Raw genomic sequence first — 16,718 nt, forward strand, 5'->3', positions numbered from 1 at the left:
AATAAAGTCAAATATGGCAAAACAAAGCTGTCAGTCAAAACCAAGGATAGAGAGCACATGATGTAAAAACAGAGTCCAAGGTTATCAACAATGTTTACCATAATGCCTCTTGTAGCGTTTCTTGTAGCACAAGGCTGAGAACAGTGTGTATGCAGCCGGCATCTGGTCTGCTCCTGTTTCATTCCTGAAGCAGTGCCCTCTACCACCAGCTAACACAGATCACATTTACATTATAGGTCTCTTTGCCATACTCAAACTCAACTTCTCTTGTATTCTCTTAAAAATGCCTCGCCTTTTCCTCATCTCTCCCTGCAGAATCCATGCTGTGCAGAGTCCTGACAATGAACATTTTCCATCTTCTCATCTTCAACACTACAAAGGCACACAAAAGTTGAGAGCATCTTTTTAACCAGGACTGTCTTACAGTTAGTAACTCCTGAAGGTGGTTTTAGGCATCAAGTGGGTTGTGTAATATTTGTTATTTCATTAGTAAAGTTTCCCCACAGTTTTAAGACTGTCATGGTCCAAGCAGGAGGTGGCAGAAAATTAAAATGAGTTGAGATTTCTTCTATTAACAGCTCTCCATCTATTTTGGTGACTGAGCCCACACAGAACCTCTCAAACGCACCTTCTTCCCCCTGCATACAAACACCAGGTTTGCTTCCTTAAGGTCTCCATCTGCCACACATTGTTAATCCAGGAAATGTCTTCCTTGAAGTTCAACTGTAGCCTCAGATCCAGGAAACTGTCCATCCAATTTCTGGGAATAGACAAAGTGCCCTTGGTCTACATAGCCACAGTAATCTGTAGACCATGAATGTGGGCAATTCTAGTTTTTATCTCCATCTCACACACTAAGGTCTAAAGTGTAATATTTAATATGCAGTTCACATTCCTACCTGAATATCCCAAGGACCTGCAGGAAACCCAAAATTGAGTGCATAAGTTTCTCTACTTTTTCATAAAATGTGCCCCAGCACACACACACACACACACACACACACACACACACACACACACACACACCAAATAGAATAATCAGGAAAAGGTGAAAAATTCTTCTAGGGATACAGACTTAATCCTAGGGTTGGTTGATTCTGTTCTTAACTCATGACAATGAAAAAGATGACTGCTTTAAGTCTCTTTCAAGCTCCAGGATCCTGAGCCAGTGGACAGAGCAGCCTTGTATTGGAAGGAGGAACCAACACATTAGATTTCTCAAAGGTGACAGTGACAGCAGATTATTGAAGACTGAAGAGAAAACACTGCAGTTCAGTCAATTTAACTCACCTTATACATTCATTGCTAGCACTTTTCACAAGCTTAGAACACTCAGTGAAAACCACCAAGTATACTAGCATAAATGGGGTAAAAATGGGAAGTCCTTCTCCATGTCCCACTGTCCCTCCTCAGCCCCATTCACAAAGAGAGTCTCTCAGGGACTCCCTTCCCTCACTGCCTATCTCATTACTAACCCTTAATAAAGTGCACACAGTTTCATATGATGCATAACATTCTTCTTTAGATCAAACATATGCTTTTTCTTAAAATTATGAAACATAATTACTTACATTGACACAGAAGAGTTAAAAGTAATTCCTTTAGGACAAGAATAAAGAAAGACAATACATAATTTGCAATATGTTTTTATTATTACTCTGTGTAAGAGCTCCCAGTCTTGAAATGTTATAGGATGTCACTCTCTGGTGCTCTGTGCCATCTCTTACCTGTCCTTTTAATCACCTTTTGAAACACTCTCCTTTTAATCATTTGCAAGCAGGAAACAATTCTTTGATACACACTTCAGGCAGTGCTGACTATTTGAGGAGAATGATGTTGCAATTTAAGCAGAAGATCAAGAAACATTCTTCTGTGGTTAAAACATAGTCGGACTCCACCGAATTAGAATAGAGCTGATTTTTCTGATTTTCTTATTCTTTTTTTGCATTAAAAACAAAACAAAGATGATATAAATGATATAGAATTTTAAATCCATAGTAGGAAATTAATAATAGCTAATATTTTGCATAGTGTTTGCTTAGAAATAGTTGTTCAGGTTGTAAGCTTTAGGGCTGAAAAAATGGTAAAACAGTGAAAGCAGAAACTGCTCTGTGTGATGAGCTGATAGAAGATAGTTGCAGAGCTGTCTATCATTTATTTGTACACATATACATATACACATGTACATCTATATATGGATGATCATTCCCTCATCCATTTATATCCCCATCCCAGGTGTTCATTTAAATTAATTTTTATTAGTACATTTTTCCAGAATTTCTCTTTTTAAATATTATTCTCTATGTCTTTATGCCATCATAACATTGAGCCTTATAGGATATTTTGAAAACATCTAGCAATTTCACTTACATCATAGGTAGATGACAAATTGTTTTGTAGGTCTTGCTTTCTATTATACACAAGATTATTTGAATAACAACTATAGAACCAGCATCCAGCTAGGTATTTGAGGTATCTTGTGCAACAAGAACCCTATGTTTAAGGCATTTATTATCTATACAATGAGAACAGAGGTAAGCTGCATTTGATACAGAAATCACTGTGGTAGTGCCTTTTTTGTACCAGGAATCAAACTCCCACCCTTAAGCTTGAAGGCAGGCAGTGTGCCGCTGAGCTATAGTCCCAGCCCAATGGAAGTGTCTTTACTGGGTGACTCTCAGTCTTTCTGAAAAGGTTAAGAGTAGTGACTCTAAGTAGCAGGATACATGAGTCACCATAGAGTGGCAGTGTTAAGAATAAAGATTGAGAGCTGCGGTAAGAAAGAAGAGGGCATCCCATACCTGACAAAGGTCAGATTTGAAACAAGGGTGATCAGAAAGAAACAGTGAACTTTGGAAGATGAGGTGACACAAAGAACATGACTCCAGGAACTAACTACTCAGCTCAGCTATGTAGACAGCACTGAGCCAAGGAGGAGCACAGGGCTCAGATGCTGGTGTAGGAGTTCAGTGGGACAACTGGAAAATGCCTGGGAGGGAGCTGTCTGCACGAAAGAGGCAGGTGGATGTAAGTAAGGTCAAAAGAATGCTCTAAAGGACTAGGGATTTGGAAAAGAACTGGAAACATCTTGTTTGGAAGCTATTTTACTGGGAAATATTCTCAGGCATCTGAAGGGCTCCCTGCTATCCCCCGCAAAGAGTTAATAAGCACTTCCGTGAGGTTCATCTTTTTGATTCCATGACTTCTCTACCAGGAAGCATCTGAAGGGCTGACACAATAAACCTGACAATGCTGCACACTGTGCAGGTAATGAGTCTGTCTTACTGACTGCTCTTCCCTGGAATGGTGTAGTTTCACCCTCAAGTGAAAGTCCATCTCTTCTCCGTTAATAGTCACTGCACTTTTACTAATGATCTACACAAACATATTAATCAGATGTCCAATAGGTCAGTGGATTAGGTCATTGAAATTAAAACTTGCTCGTTTTGATGCTTCTTCTGATGAGCTATGAAACCTCCTGATGTGTTTGGTGTAGTGATTGTGTGAGTCAGCTCATGCTTGGCACATGAGCATGTTGAGCCTAAGCATGGGTCAGTCAGGAAGGGCACATTGGTGTGGGAGTAGGTATGTGACAATTTTGGTTCAAGCAGATGCTTCCAAATTCTTTGTGGTAAGTTCCAGCACCGTGGTTCTAGATTTTGCCAAATTCCATTTTAACTTCACAGTCGTCGACTTATTTCTTAAAGTACAAGATAATGAATACCAGCCCCATAAAGCATTTCACATACAGTTTATTTGATATATGTGCTGACACAGTGAGCACAAAAGTTGTTTATTTGAAATGGGGCTACACTTTTGTTTTGTCAACATTTTAAGTATATGAGCCGAGAGTCATTAAATAAATTCAGTTCATCTCTCATTTCCTGACCCACATAATTTCTACCCATTTTTCTTGAATGTATTTTCTATCAACAACTCATATACACTTCTGCTTAAGCTTTATCCTTTTTCTTTAATCCAAGTAAAATCATAGTCTATTCTGACCCATACTTGCTTCTTTGCTGTCATCCTTAGGTAAAATCTCCAACCTTGTCTTCTGCCTACATCTAAACTTTTACCATGAGAATATCAAGGGGAAGGGGGCCCACAGGAGGGATGCACATTTTGATACCGTGGAGTCAGTCTGCTCTCCATGGAAGTCTCTTCCCTGTCAGCACCGTCTCCAAAGAGCCCTGTAGCTCAGAGTGCTGCAGGTTGTAGATGCCTGAGTTCAGTATGTGACGAGTATAGTTGTAAAGACTGCGATCCTTTTGCCTTTCTCTGAGGCTGAGACTAAGCCCAGGCTGTGTTCTGTCAATGAGCTATATTCCAGTCCTTTTTAATATTTTATTTTGAGGCAGGGTCTTATTGAGCTTCTGACCTAAAGCTCAGACCTATGATACTCCTACGTTTACCTCCTTGGGACAAAGACTACAGATGGGTTTCACCACAGCAGGAGTTTTTGCATTTTGTTTTAATTTTGAAAAGAAAAAAGTGAAAATAATAATAAAGCAGGGCTAAAAAACAGACTAAAAAGACACTCACAATTAATATATTGCATATCGTTGTCTATATATAAGTCATTCAGAATAAAATATAGGCATGAAATAATGTCCAGACATATCAGTACAATTTGTTCTTTTCAAAGAACTAAGCAAAACTAGCCATGTAACTATTTAAATACTCTTCCAATCATTTATTCATTTATTTATTTGTTTATTTTTGCTTCCTAGATGCATGATTTCTGGGGTGGCAAAAGATTTTAAGAGAGTAAAAATATATGTCCTCCAGTTGCAATTCTCAGAAAACTACTGTAATGTCCTAATGGAAAGATATTAGAAGAGCAAATCGAAGATAGGTTTGCCTTGTGTTTGGAGTACCAGACATATGTATATGTTTTCCTGGATGCTCAGTATTTACATTTGAATTTGGATATCAGGATTCATCGGGGAAGACAAAATCATTAACATGAATGAGATAGCTCAGGGTTCATTTATTAACAGTAGCAAAATTTTGCAAACTACAAATTATTACTACTTAAAAGGATATTTGTATATTCTTAACTCCACAGTATTTTTCAGTTTTAAAGGGAGACTCCAAGAAGAAAGTAATTTCCTTTAACAATAATGCTGAAGGATTCTCAATGAAAGTATTATGCAGTAGTAGTTAACATTGGTTTAGCATTTTGTTAAAACTGATCTCTCTGTGGGAAAAAATTGAGCTGTTCCCTGTAACTATGTATCCAGTGTAGTGCTGGGCATGTGTAGGACATCAGTTAGCACTTGTTGATGAATAAATAAATAAAAAGAGTATACAGATGGACAGATGCATGGACAGAGGATCGAGAGACATAAATTTAAATAGTTTGGGGGTATTGGCAGTGTTCTTGGTTTTCAGTGTTTGAAATCATTCTAAATTCTAAATATTCCAGCATTTACAACACGAGGTACAAATTCTACTAAGATACGTGTAATACTAGACAGTAATTTGCTATAGCTAAATAAAAAAATATATGGTCAATAACAATTATAAAATTGCATTCTAGATGAAGCTTCAACCAAGGTTGAGAGAACTACCTAAGCCACTCAAGGCAAGCAACTTAACTTCTATAAGCTTATAATTAAATTATCTGCCATGCATAATGGCACATACCTGTCTTCTCAGCACTTGAGAGGCTGAGTCACGAGGATACATGTGAGTTCCAGACCAGCCTGGGGCACAAATTGAGCTCCAGGCCAGCCTGAACTGCATAGAGAGACCCTGTTTCAAAAGTAAACAGAGAAACAAAACAAAAGAAGACTTAATTTTCCTCAACTATAATTTTCAAATCTTCTTCTATTTCATAGTTATGAGTATTAAAGGAGTTAACAGAACAGGAAACGGTACATTATAATCACAATGCAAGGGATGCCTATTGTATATTTTCATACTTTTGTTTCTAAGTCAGTTCCTGACCCATCAGCAACAAACTAAACTCAACTGATACTAGTCACACTAATTCTTGGAAGAAATATGGAGGCATTGATTCTACAAGGTCAGGGAACACAAATCTCACAGACTACTTCACCATGAGCATCTTCTTCAAGGCACCCTGCACATCAGGGTTCCTCAGGCTGTAGATGAGTGGGTTCAGCATGGGGCTGATGACAGTATTGAAGATGCCAATGCCCTTGTCCTTGTCTGAAGCATCCACTGAACCCAGCCTCATGTAGTTGAAGACGCCTGTCCCATAGAAGATGCTCACCACAGTGAGGTGGGAGCCACATGTGGAGAAGGCCTTCTTCCTGCCCTCAGTAGAGCGGATTCTCAGGACTGCAGCTACCACATGGGCATAAGACAGTGTGATGAGGACAAATGGTGCCACACCCATAAAGAGTGCTGCTACAAAAAGCAACTGTTCGTTTAGCTGGATGCTGGAGCATGAGAGCGGGAAGAGCTGAGGGAGGTCACAGTAGAAATTATTGATCACATTGGAGCCACAGAAATTCAGGGTAGACAAGGCAACAGTTTGAGTAACTGCATGAGCTAAGGAAAAGACACCTGACATGCTCACTGAGGCTTTCTGGATCCCCCAGCTCATGCGGGTGCTATAGGTGAGGGGCTGGCAGATGGCCAGGTAGCGGTCATAGGCCATGACAGTTAGCAGGAAGCAGTCTGTTCCTACCAGGAGGTGGAAGAAGAAGAGCTGTGACAGGCAGGCTCTATAGGGGATGCTCCTCTCCTTGGACAGGAATTGCCTCAACATGGCAGGAACTGTGACAGTGATGCACCCAACATCCAGCAGGGACAGGTTCCCCAGGAAGAAGTACATGGGGGTGTGGAGTTTGGGCTCAGTGAGGATGGCAGCAAGGATGCTGAAATTGCCCCCGACAGTAGCTGCATAAGCAAGAAGGAAGATGACAAAGAGGATGGGCTGTAGGGCTGGGGAATCTGTTAGGCCCAGCAAAACAAACTGTGTTACACGTGAGTCATTTGCTGGGATTCTCAGTTTCATCTCTGCGGCACAAGCAGCAGACTGAGTGATGTGCAAAGGTGCTGCCTGTGGCCAAAAGTGAACAGGATATTGATAACAACTGGAAAGTTCAGCACCGTCAGGAGAGGCCAGGAATTTGGGACACATACACCTTAAGGGTAAGAAAGGTAAATATTAAGGTATAATAGGAAAAGATTTGATGAATCTGACTCTCCTGAATAAGAACATGGCATTGGAGAGATTCTTAACAGGTAGGAGAACTGATGCAAAATTCTTAATTTGAGAATATATGAGACATTTGAAGGTTAGAGGAGAAGACGATTTTCTGAAACCAAGTTGCAGGAAGGGAATTACAAGTCTTTGTATTGGCCATCATCTGGGTATGCAGCATTACAGAGGATGAAAAAGTTGTTCAGGAGAAGGGTGAGATATTTTTCTACCAATCTTGGTCCCCATGAGGAGTCACACACGTATCATCATGCAGTCATTTGCTGTTATCCTTAATGGACTTGTTCCAGAAATCCTCTATATTTTATTCTGTAGAAATTCAAATTCTGTGCTTTACATGACACAATGTAGTCACATAACCTGTGTACCTCAACTCCCTTAAAATTATCTTTACATTAATTACAATACCCATTGTACAGTGTGGGGCCCTGAAAAGAATTCTTAACCCATGTATTTATTCTAATAAAATAAACTGTGATCCACAGTAGTCTCTGGCTGAATGATTAACACTAAGTCACTGGCAACTAACCTATCTCAGACGGACAAAAAGAATAAAATTGGAGATCCCCAAGGACAAAAGCTGTGAGTGGAGGAAGGCATTTCTGGATGAATAATGCCCTGGGTAGAGAACTGGTGAACAACCCTCCAAGCATGAACCTTTCTTGCATGGACAGTCCTCTTACCACTACTTCAAAGGCAGTATTTTCAGAGCTGAACTCTTCTTTAACTTGACATTCTTTAATCTGACCGCCCCTATGTTGAACTTCTTAACCCAGCCAAGCCCCTTTAAGTGGGGCTTGAAAACTTATTCTTTGCTGTCTTCTCTCTCCCTCCCCTCTCATACTGCTCAGTGACTCAGTGTCACTGTAGTATTCAGGGTGAGAGAGAAAATCTCTCCCCAAAAGAGGAGTAAGTGAGTGATGACCAAGTTGTGAGTTTGCAGCTAGGATTCTGGGAGTGGTACTCACCCAGGTAAGGGAACCTTGTTAAGTTGAGAATCAATCACGTTCACCCACTGGCCCCACCTAGGGGAGACTGTATAAATGCCAGACATAGACACAGACAGCATGCCTGGCATGATTTATATATTTTGGGGATTTTTCCACTCCCTGTTTTTATACCTTGGAGGCCTCAACAATGAATGCCCTCCAGGGGGAAGTATAACAAGCTAAATTCTTGTTTTGGTCAAACACATAATTATGCCTAGTACCGTTAAAATATTTTGTAATTTCTTAAAACGTTTTAGCATATAATTCCCATAGATGGATATGGCGCCAATTGTTCTTTTATTTTAACAAATGTATTTTAAGCATTCAGGAGCTATTGTTCTCGTGGCCAGCACTGTGTAGAGTTCAAATGGACCCGAAGCATTTCACATTATGTCTCATGGGAAGTGGGAATGAGCTGAGTTTTGGAGTTTGGGGTTTGGGGTTTAGCCAATCCAACAATTCAGTGGAGTAAGGGAGAGGAGATAAGTAGTGAGTTTTAACTGTCTAGCTTTTCTCGTGGCATGAGGTTGAGAGCAATGTGTATGCAGCCTGGATCTGGCCCGCTCCTGTTTCATTCCTGAAGCAGTGCCATCTACCACCAGCTAACACAGATCACTTTTACATTATAGGTCTCTTTGCCATACTCAAACTCCTCTTCTACTCTCTAATAAATGCCCCGCCTTTTCCTTATCTCTCCCTGCAGAATCCACGCTATGCAGAGTCCTGACAAGGAACATTTTCCATCCTCTCATCTTCAACACTACACAGACACACAAAAGTTGAGAGCATCTTCTTAACCAGGACTGTCTTACAGTTAGTAACTCCTGAAGGTGGTTTTAGGCATCAAGTGGGTTGTGTAATATTTGTTATTTCATTAGTAAAGTTTCCCCACAGTTTTAAGACTGTCATGGTCCAAGCAGGAGGTGGCAGAAAATTAAAAGTGGTTGAGATTTCTTCTATTAGCAGCTCTCCATCTATTTTGGTGACTGAGCCCACACAGAACCTCTCAAACGCACCTTCTTCCCCCTGCATACAAACACCAGGTTTGCTTCCTAGAAGGTCTCCGTCTGCCACACATTGTTAATCCAGGAAATATCTTCCTTGAAGTTCAACTGTAGCCTCAGATCCAGGAAACTGTCCATCCAATTTCTGGGAACAGACAAAGTGCCCTTGGTCTACATAGCCACAGTAATCTGTAGACCATGAATGTTGGCAATTCTAGTTTTTATCTCCATCTCACACACTAAGGTCTAAAGTGTAATATTTAATATGCAGTTCACATTCCTACCTGAATATCCCAAGGACCTGCAGGAACCCAAAAATTGAGTGCATCAATTTCTCTCCTTTTTCATAATATGTGCCCCAGCACACACACACACACACACACACACACACACACACACACACACACACACACACACCAAATAGAATAATCAGGAAAAGGTGAAAAATTCTTCTAGGGATACAGACTTAATCCTAGGGTTGGTTGATTCTGTTCTTAACTCATGACAATGAAAAAGATGACTGCTTTAAGTCTCTTTCAAGCTCCAGGATCCTGAGCCAGTGGACAGAGCAGCCTTGTATTGGAAGGAGGAACCAACACATTAGATTTCTCAAAGGTGACAGTGACAGCAGATTATTGAAGACTGAAGAGAAAACACTGCAGTTCAGTCAATTTAACTCACCCTATACATTCATTGCTAGCACTTTTCACAAGCTTAGAACACTCAGTGAAAACCAGCAAGTATACTAGCATAAATGGGGTAAAAATGGGAAGTCCTTCTCCATGTCCCACTGCCCTCCTCAGCCCCATTCACAAAGAGAGTCTCTCAGGGACTCCCTTCCCTCACTGCCTGTCTCATTACTAACCCTTAATAAAGTGCACACAGTTTCATATGATGCATAACATTCTTCTTTAGATCAAACATATGTTTTTTCTTAAAATTATGAAACATAATTACTTACATAGACACAAAATAGTTAAAAGTAATTCCTTTAGGACAAGAATACAGAAAGACAATACATAACTTGCAATATGTTTTTATTATTACTCTGTGTAAGAGCTCCCAGTCTTGAAATGTTATAGGATGTCACTCTCTGGTGCTCTGTGCCATCTCTTACCTGTCCTTTTAATCACCTTTTAAAACACTCTCCTTTTAATCATTTGCAAGCAGGAAACAATTCTTTGATACCCACTTCAGGCAGTGCTGACTATTTGACGACAATGATGTTTCAATTTAAGCAGAAGATCAAGAAACATTCTTCTGTGGTTTAAAACACAGTCGGACTCCACCGAATTAGAATAGAGCTGCTTTTTCTGATTTTCTTATTCTTTTTTTGCATTAAAAACAAAACAAAGATGATATAAATGATATAGAATTTTAAATCCATAGTAGGAAATTAATAATAGCTAATATTTTGCATAGTGTTTGCTTAGAAATAGTTGTTCAAGTTGCAAGGTTTAGGCCTGAAAAAATGGTAAAACAGTGAAAGCAGAAACTGCTCTGTGTGATGAGCTGACAGAAGATAGTAGCAGAGCTGTCTATCATTTACTGTACACATACACATATATACATGTACATCTATATACAGATGATCATTCCCTCATCCGTTTATATCCCCATCCCAGTTTTTCATAAAGCTTTTCATTTAAATTAATTTTATTAGTACATTTTCCCAGAGTTTCTCTTTTTAAATATTATTCTATATGTCTTTATGCCATCACAATATTGAGCCTTATAGGATATTTTGAAAACATCTAGCAATTTCACTTACATCATAGGTAGATGACAAATTGTTTTGTAGGTCTTGCTTTCTATTATACACAAGATTATTTGAATAACAAGTATAGAATCAGCACCCAGCTAGGTATTTGAAGTATCTTGTCCGACAAAACCCTATGTTTGAAGGCATTTATTATCTACACAATGAGAGCAGAGGTAAGCTGCATTTGATACAGAAATCACTGTGGTAGTGCCTTTTTTGTACCAGGAATCAACTTCCATCCTTAAGCTGGCCATGCAGGCAGTGCGCCCCTGAGCTATAGTCCCAGCCCAATGGAAGTGTCTTACTGGGTGACTCTCAGTCTTTCTGAGAAGGTTAAGATTAGTGACTCTAAGTAGCAGGATACATGAGCCACCATAGAGTGGCAGTGTTAAGAATGAAGATTGAGAGATGAGGTAAGAAAGAAGAGGGCATCCCATACCTGACAAAGATCAGATTTGAAACAAGGGTCATCAGAAAGAAACAGTGGACTCTGGAAGATGAGGTGACACAAAGAACATGACTCCAGGAACTAACAGCTGTGTAGACAGCACTGAGCCAAGGAGGAGCACAAGGCTCAGATGCTGGTGTAGGAGTTCAGTGGGACAACTGGAAAATGCCTGGGAGGGAGCTGTCTGCACGAGAGAGGCAGGTGGATGTAAGTAAGGTCAAAAGAATGCTATGAAGGGTCAGGAATTTGGAAAAGAACTGGATATATCTTGTTTGGAAGCTATTTTACTGGGAAATATTCTCAGGTATCTGAAGGGCTCTCTGCTATCCCCCACAAAGAGTTAATAAGCACATCCATGAGGTTCATCTTTTTGATTCCATGACTTCTCTGCGAGGAAGCACCTGAAGGGCTGACACAATAAACCTGACAATGCTGCACACTGTGCAGGTAATGAGTCTATCTTACTGACTGCTCTTCCCTGGAATGGTGTAGTTTCACCCTCAAGTGAAAGTCCGTCTCTTCTCCGTTAATAGTCACTGCACTTTTACTAATGATCTCCACAAACATATTAATCAGATGTCCAATAGATCAATGGATTGGGCCATTGAAATTAAAACTTGCTCATTTTGATGCTTCTTCTGAAGAGCTGTGAAATCTCATGATGTGTTTGGTGTAGTGATTGTGTGAGTCAGCTCACGCTTGGCACATGAGCATGTTGAGCCTAAGCATGGGTCAGTTAGGAAGGGCACATTGGTGTGGGGGTAGGTATGTGACAATTTTGGTTCAAGCAGATGCTTCCAAATTCTTTCTGGTAAGTGCCAGCCCGTGGTTCTAGACTTTGCCAAATTCCATTTTAACTTGACAGTCGTAGACTTATTTCTTAAAATACAAGATTATAAATACCAGCCCTATAAAGTATTTCACATACAGTTTATTTAATATATGTGCTGACACAGTGAGCACAAATGTCGTTTATTTGAAATGGGGCTACACTTTTTTTTTCATCAACATTTTAAGTATACCAGCTGAGAGTCATTAAAGACATTTTCAGCTGGAAATGACTCAGTTCACCTCTCATTTCCTGACCCACATAATTTCTACCCATTTTTCTTGAATGTATTTTCTATCAACAACTCATATACACTTTTGCTTAAGCTTTATCCTTTTTCTTCAATCCAAGTAAAATCATAGTCTATTCTGACGCATACTTGCTTCTTTGCTGTCATCCTTAGGTGAAATCTCCAAACTTGTCTTCTGTCTACATCTAAACTTTTACCATAAGAATATCAAGGGGAAGGGGGCCCACAGGAGGGATGCACATTTTGATACCATGGAATCAGTCTGCTCTCCATGGAAGTCTCTTCCCTGTCAGCACCGTCTCCAAAGAGCCCTGTAGCTCAGAGTGCTGCAGGTTGTAGATGCCTGAGTTCAGTATGTGACTGAGTATAGTTGTAAAGACTGCAATCCTTTTGTCTTTCTCTGAGGCTGAGACTAAGCCCAGGCTGTGTTCTGTCAATGAGCTATATTCCAGTCCTTTTTAATATTTTATTTTGAGGCAGGGTCTTATTGAGCTTCTGACCTGAAAGCTCAGACCTATGATACTCCTACGTTTGCCTCCTTGGGACAAAGACTACAAATGTGTTTCACCACAGCAGGAGTTTTTGCATTTTCTTTTAATTTTGAAAAGAAAAAAGTGAAAATAATAATAAAGCAGGATTAAAAAACAAACTAAAAAGACACTCACAATTAATATCGTTGCATATCGTTGTCTATATATAAGTCATTCAGAATAAAATATAGGCATGAAATAATGTCCAGACAATATCAGTACTATTAGTTCTTTTCAAAGAACTAAGTGAAACTATCCATGTAACTATGTAAATACTCTTCCACTTTATTTATTCATTTATTTATTTATTTATTATTGCTTCCTAGATGCATGATTTCTGGGGTGGCAAAAGATTTTAAGAGAGTAAAAATATATGTCCTCCAGTTGCAATTCTCAGAAAACTACAGTAATGTCCAAATGGAAAGATATTAGAAGAGCAAATAGAAGATAGGCTTACCTTGTGTGTAGAGTACCAGACACATGTATATGTTCACCTGACTGCTCAGTATTTACATTTGAATTTGAGTATCAGGATTCATCAGGAAAGATAAAATCATTAACATGAATGAGATAGCTCAGGGTTCATTTATTAACAGTAGCAAAATTTTGCAAACTACAAATTATTACTGGTATTTGTATATTCTTAACTCCACAGTATTTTTCAGTTTTAAAATGAGACTCCAAGAAGAAAGTAATTTCCTTTAACAGTAACGCTGAAGAATTCTCAGTGAAAGTATTATGTAATAGTAGTTAACATTGGTTTAGCACTTTGTTAAAACTGATGTCTCTGTGGGAAGAAATTGAGATTTTCTCTACACCTATGTGCCCAGTGCAGTGCTGGGCATGAGTACGACATCAGTTAGCATTTGTTGGTGAATAAATAAATAAAGAGAATACATGGATGTACAGATGCATGCACAGAGGATCGAGAGATAAATTTAAATAGTTTGGGGGTATTGGCAGTATTCTTGATTTTCAGTGTTCTAAATCATTTTAACTTCTAAATATTCCAGCATTTACAACATGAGGTACAAATTCTAATAAGGTATGTGTATTACTACACAGTATTTGGCTATAGTTAAATAAAGATATATGTGGGCAATAACAATTGTAATATTGTATTCTAGATGAAGTTTCACTTCATCTAGAGAACTACCTAAGCCACTCAAGCCAAGCAACTTAACTTCTATAAGATTAAATTTTCTGCCATGCATAGTGGCACATACCTGTCATCCCAGCACTTGAGAGGCTGAGGCAGGAGGATTGATGTGAGTTTGAGACCAGCCTGGGGCACAAATTGAGCTCCAGGCCAGCCTGAACTGCATAGAGAGACCCTGTTTCAAAAGTAAACAGAGAAAAACAAAACAAAAGAAGACTTAATTTTCCTCAAGTATAATTTTCAAATCTTCTTCTATTTCATAGTTATGAGTATTAAAGGAGTTAACAGAACAGGAAACTGTACATTGTAATCACAATGCAAGGGATGCGTATTGTATATTTTCATACTTTTGTCTCTATATCAGTTCCTGACCCTATAGCAACAAAGTAAACTCTTCTGACACTGGTCACACTAATTCTTGGAAGCAATATGGAGGCATTGAATCTATAAGGTCAGGGAACACAAATCTCACAGACTACTTCCCCATGAGCATCTTCTTCAAGGCACCCTTCACATCAGGGTTCCTCAGGCTGTAGATGAGTGGGTTCAGCATGGGACTGATGACAGTGTTGAAGATGCCAATGCCATTGTCCTTGTCTGAAGCATCCACTGAACCCAGCCTCATGTAGTTGAAGACACCTGTCACATAGAAGATGCTCACCACAGTGAGGTGGGAGCCACATGTGGAGAAGGCCTTCTTCCTGCCCTCAGCAGAGCGGATTCTCAGGACTGCAGCTACCACATGGGCATAAGACAGTGTGATGAGGACAAATGGTGCCACACCCATAAAGAATGCTGCTACAAAAAGCAAATGTTCGTTTAGCTGGATGCTGGAGCACGAGAGGAGGAAGAGCTGCGGGAGGTCACAGTAGAAGTTATTGATCACATTGGAGCCACAGAAGTTCAGGGTAGACAAGGCAACTGTTTGAGTAATTGCATGAGCGAAGGAAAATACAGCTGACATGCCAACCGAAGCTTTCTGGATCCCCCAGCTCATGCGGGTGCTATAGGTGAGGGGCTGGCAGATGGCCAGGTAGCGGTCATAGGCCATGACAGTCAGTAGGAAGCATTCTGCCCCAACCAGCAGGTGGAAGAAGAAGAGCTGTGATAGGCAGGCTCTATAGGGGATGCTCCTGTCCTTGGACAGGAATTGCCTCAACATGGCAGGAACTGTGACAGTGACGCACCCAACATCCAGCAGGGACAGGTTCCCCAGGAAGAAGTACATGGGGGTGTGGAGTTTGGGCTCAGTGAGGATGGCAGCAAGAATGCTGAAATTGCCCCCAACAGTAGCTCCGTAAGCAAGAAGGAAGATAACAAAGAGGATGGGCTGTAGGGCTGGGGAATCTGTGAGGCCCAGCAGGATAAACTGAGTCACAAGTGAATCATTTGCCTCGACTCTCAGTTCCATGGCTCTACCACCAGCAGCAGACTGAGTGATGTGCAAAGGTGTTACCTGTGGCCAAAAGTGAACAGGATATTGATAACAACTGGCAAGTCCAGCACCATTAGGAGAGTCCTGGAAGTTAGGACACATACACATTGAGGGTAAGAAAGGTAAATATTAAGGCGTAACAGGAAAAGATTTGATGAATCTGACTCTCATGAATAAGAACACGGCATTGGAGAGATTCTTAACAGGTAAAACAACTGATGCAAAATTCTTACTTGGAGAACATATGGTACATTTGAAGTTTAGAGGAGAAGACGATTTTTTGAAACCTAATTCCAGGAAAGGAGTTACAAATCATTGTATTGGCCATCATCTGGGTATGCAGCATTGCAAAGCATGAAAAAGTTGTTCAGGAGAAGGGTGGGATATTTTTCTACCCGCCTTAGTTCACATAAGGAGTCACACAAGTATCATCATGCAGTCATCCGTTGTTATCTTTAATGGGCTGGTTCCAAAAATCCTCTATATTGTATTCTATGGAAATTCAAATTATATGCTTTACATGACACAGTGTATTCACATAACCTGTGTAGTTTAATTCCCTTAAAAGCATCTTTACATTAATTATAATACCCAGTGTACACAGTGGGGGCCTGAAAAGTATCCTTAACCCAACGTATTCATTCTAATAAAATAAACAGTGATCCACAGTAGTCTCTAGCTCAATAATAAACACTAAGTCACTGGCAAGTAACCTATCTCAGATGGACAAAAAGAATATAATTGGAGATCCCCAACTGGTCAACAACTCTCCAAGCACTAGCCTTTCCTGCATGGACCGTCTTCTTCCAATTACTTCAAAGGCAGTATTGCCAAAGCTGATCTGCTTTGTTAACATGACCATCTTTAATCTGCCTGCCCTTTTATTGAACTGCTTTACCCCAGCCCAGCCCCTTTATGTGGGGCTTGAAAACTTATTCTTCACTCTCTTCTGCCTCCCTCCACTCTATACTGCTCAGTGCCTCAGTGTCACTACAGTGTTCAGGGTGGGAGAGAAAATCTCTCCTGAAAGGAGGAGTAAATGGATGGTGACCAAAATGTGAGTTTGAGGGTGGAAGGTGGGAACGGCACTCACCCAGGAAAGGGATCCGGC

At 40.1% G+C, this 16,718-nt stretch overlaps 2 protein-coding genes across 2 annotated transcripts; both read right to left on the reverse strand.

Annotated features, from left to right (window-relative positions):
* Positions 1-6,058: 6,058 nt before the first annotated feature.
* On the reverse strand, positions 6,059-6,994 carry LOC100735460 (putative olfactory receptor 3A4). The gene has a single exon (XM_013152081.2). The coding sequence runs from the start codon at positions 6,992-6,994 to the stop codon at positions 6,059-6,061; it is 936 nt and encodes a 311-aa protein (XP_013007535.2).
* Positions 6,995-14,647: 7,653 nt separating this feature from the next.
* LOC100732569 (putative olfactory receptor 3A4) lies at positions 14,648-15,583 on the reverse strand. Its single transcript, XM_013152083.2, has one exon. It carries the CDS (start codon positions 15,581-15,583, stop codon positions 14,648-14,650), a length of 936 nt encoding a protein of 311 aa, XP_013007537.2.
* Positions 15,584-16,718: the final 1,135 nt, after the last annotated feature.

This window comes from Cavia porcellus, unplaced genomic scaffold (genome assembly GCF_034190915.1).
Source record: "Cavia porcellus strain 051 isolate PalLab524CR breed Dunkin Hartley unplaced genomic scaffold, mCavPor4.1 scaffold_6, whole genome shotgun sequence".
Lineage (NCBI taxonomy): Eukaryota > Metazoa > Chordata > Mammalia > Rodentia > Caviidae > Cavia > Cavia porcellus.

Bases quoted from the DNA above. Each gene is read 5' to 3' on its own strand.
- LOC100735460 (XM_013152081.2), bottom strand. From the start codon at position 6,994: ATGAAACTGAGAATCCCAGCAAATGACTCACGTGTAACACAGTTTGTT.
- LOC100732569 (XM_013152083.2), bottom strand. From the start codon at position 15,583: ATGGAACTGAGAGTCGAGGCAAATGATTCACTTGTGACTCAGTTTATC.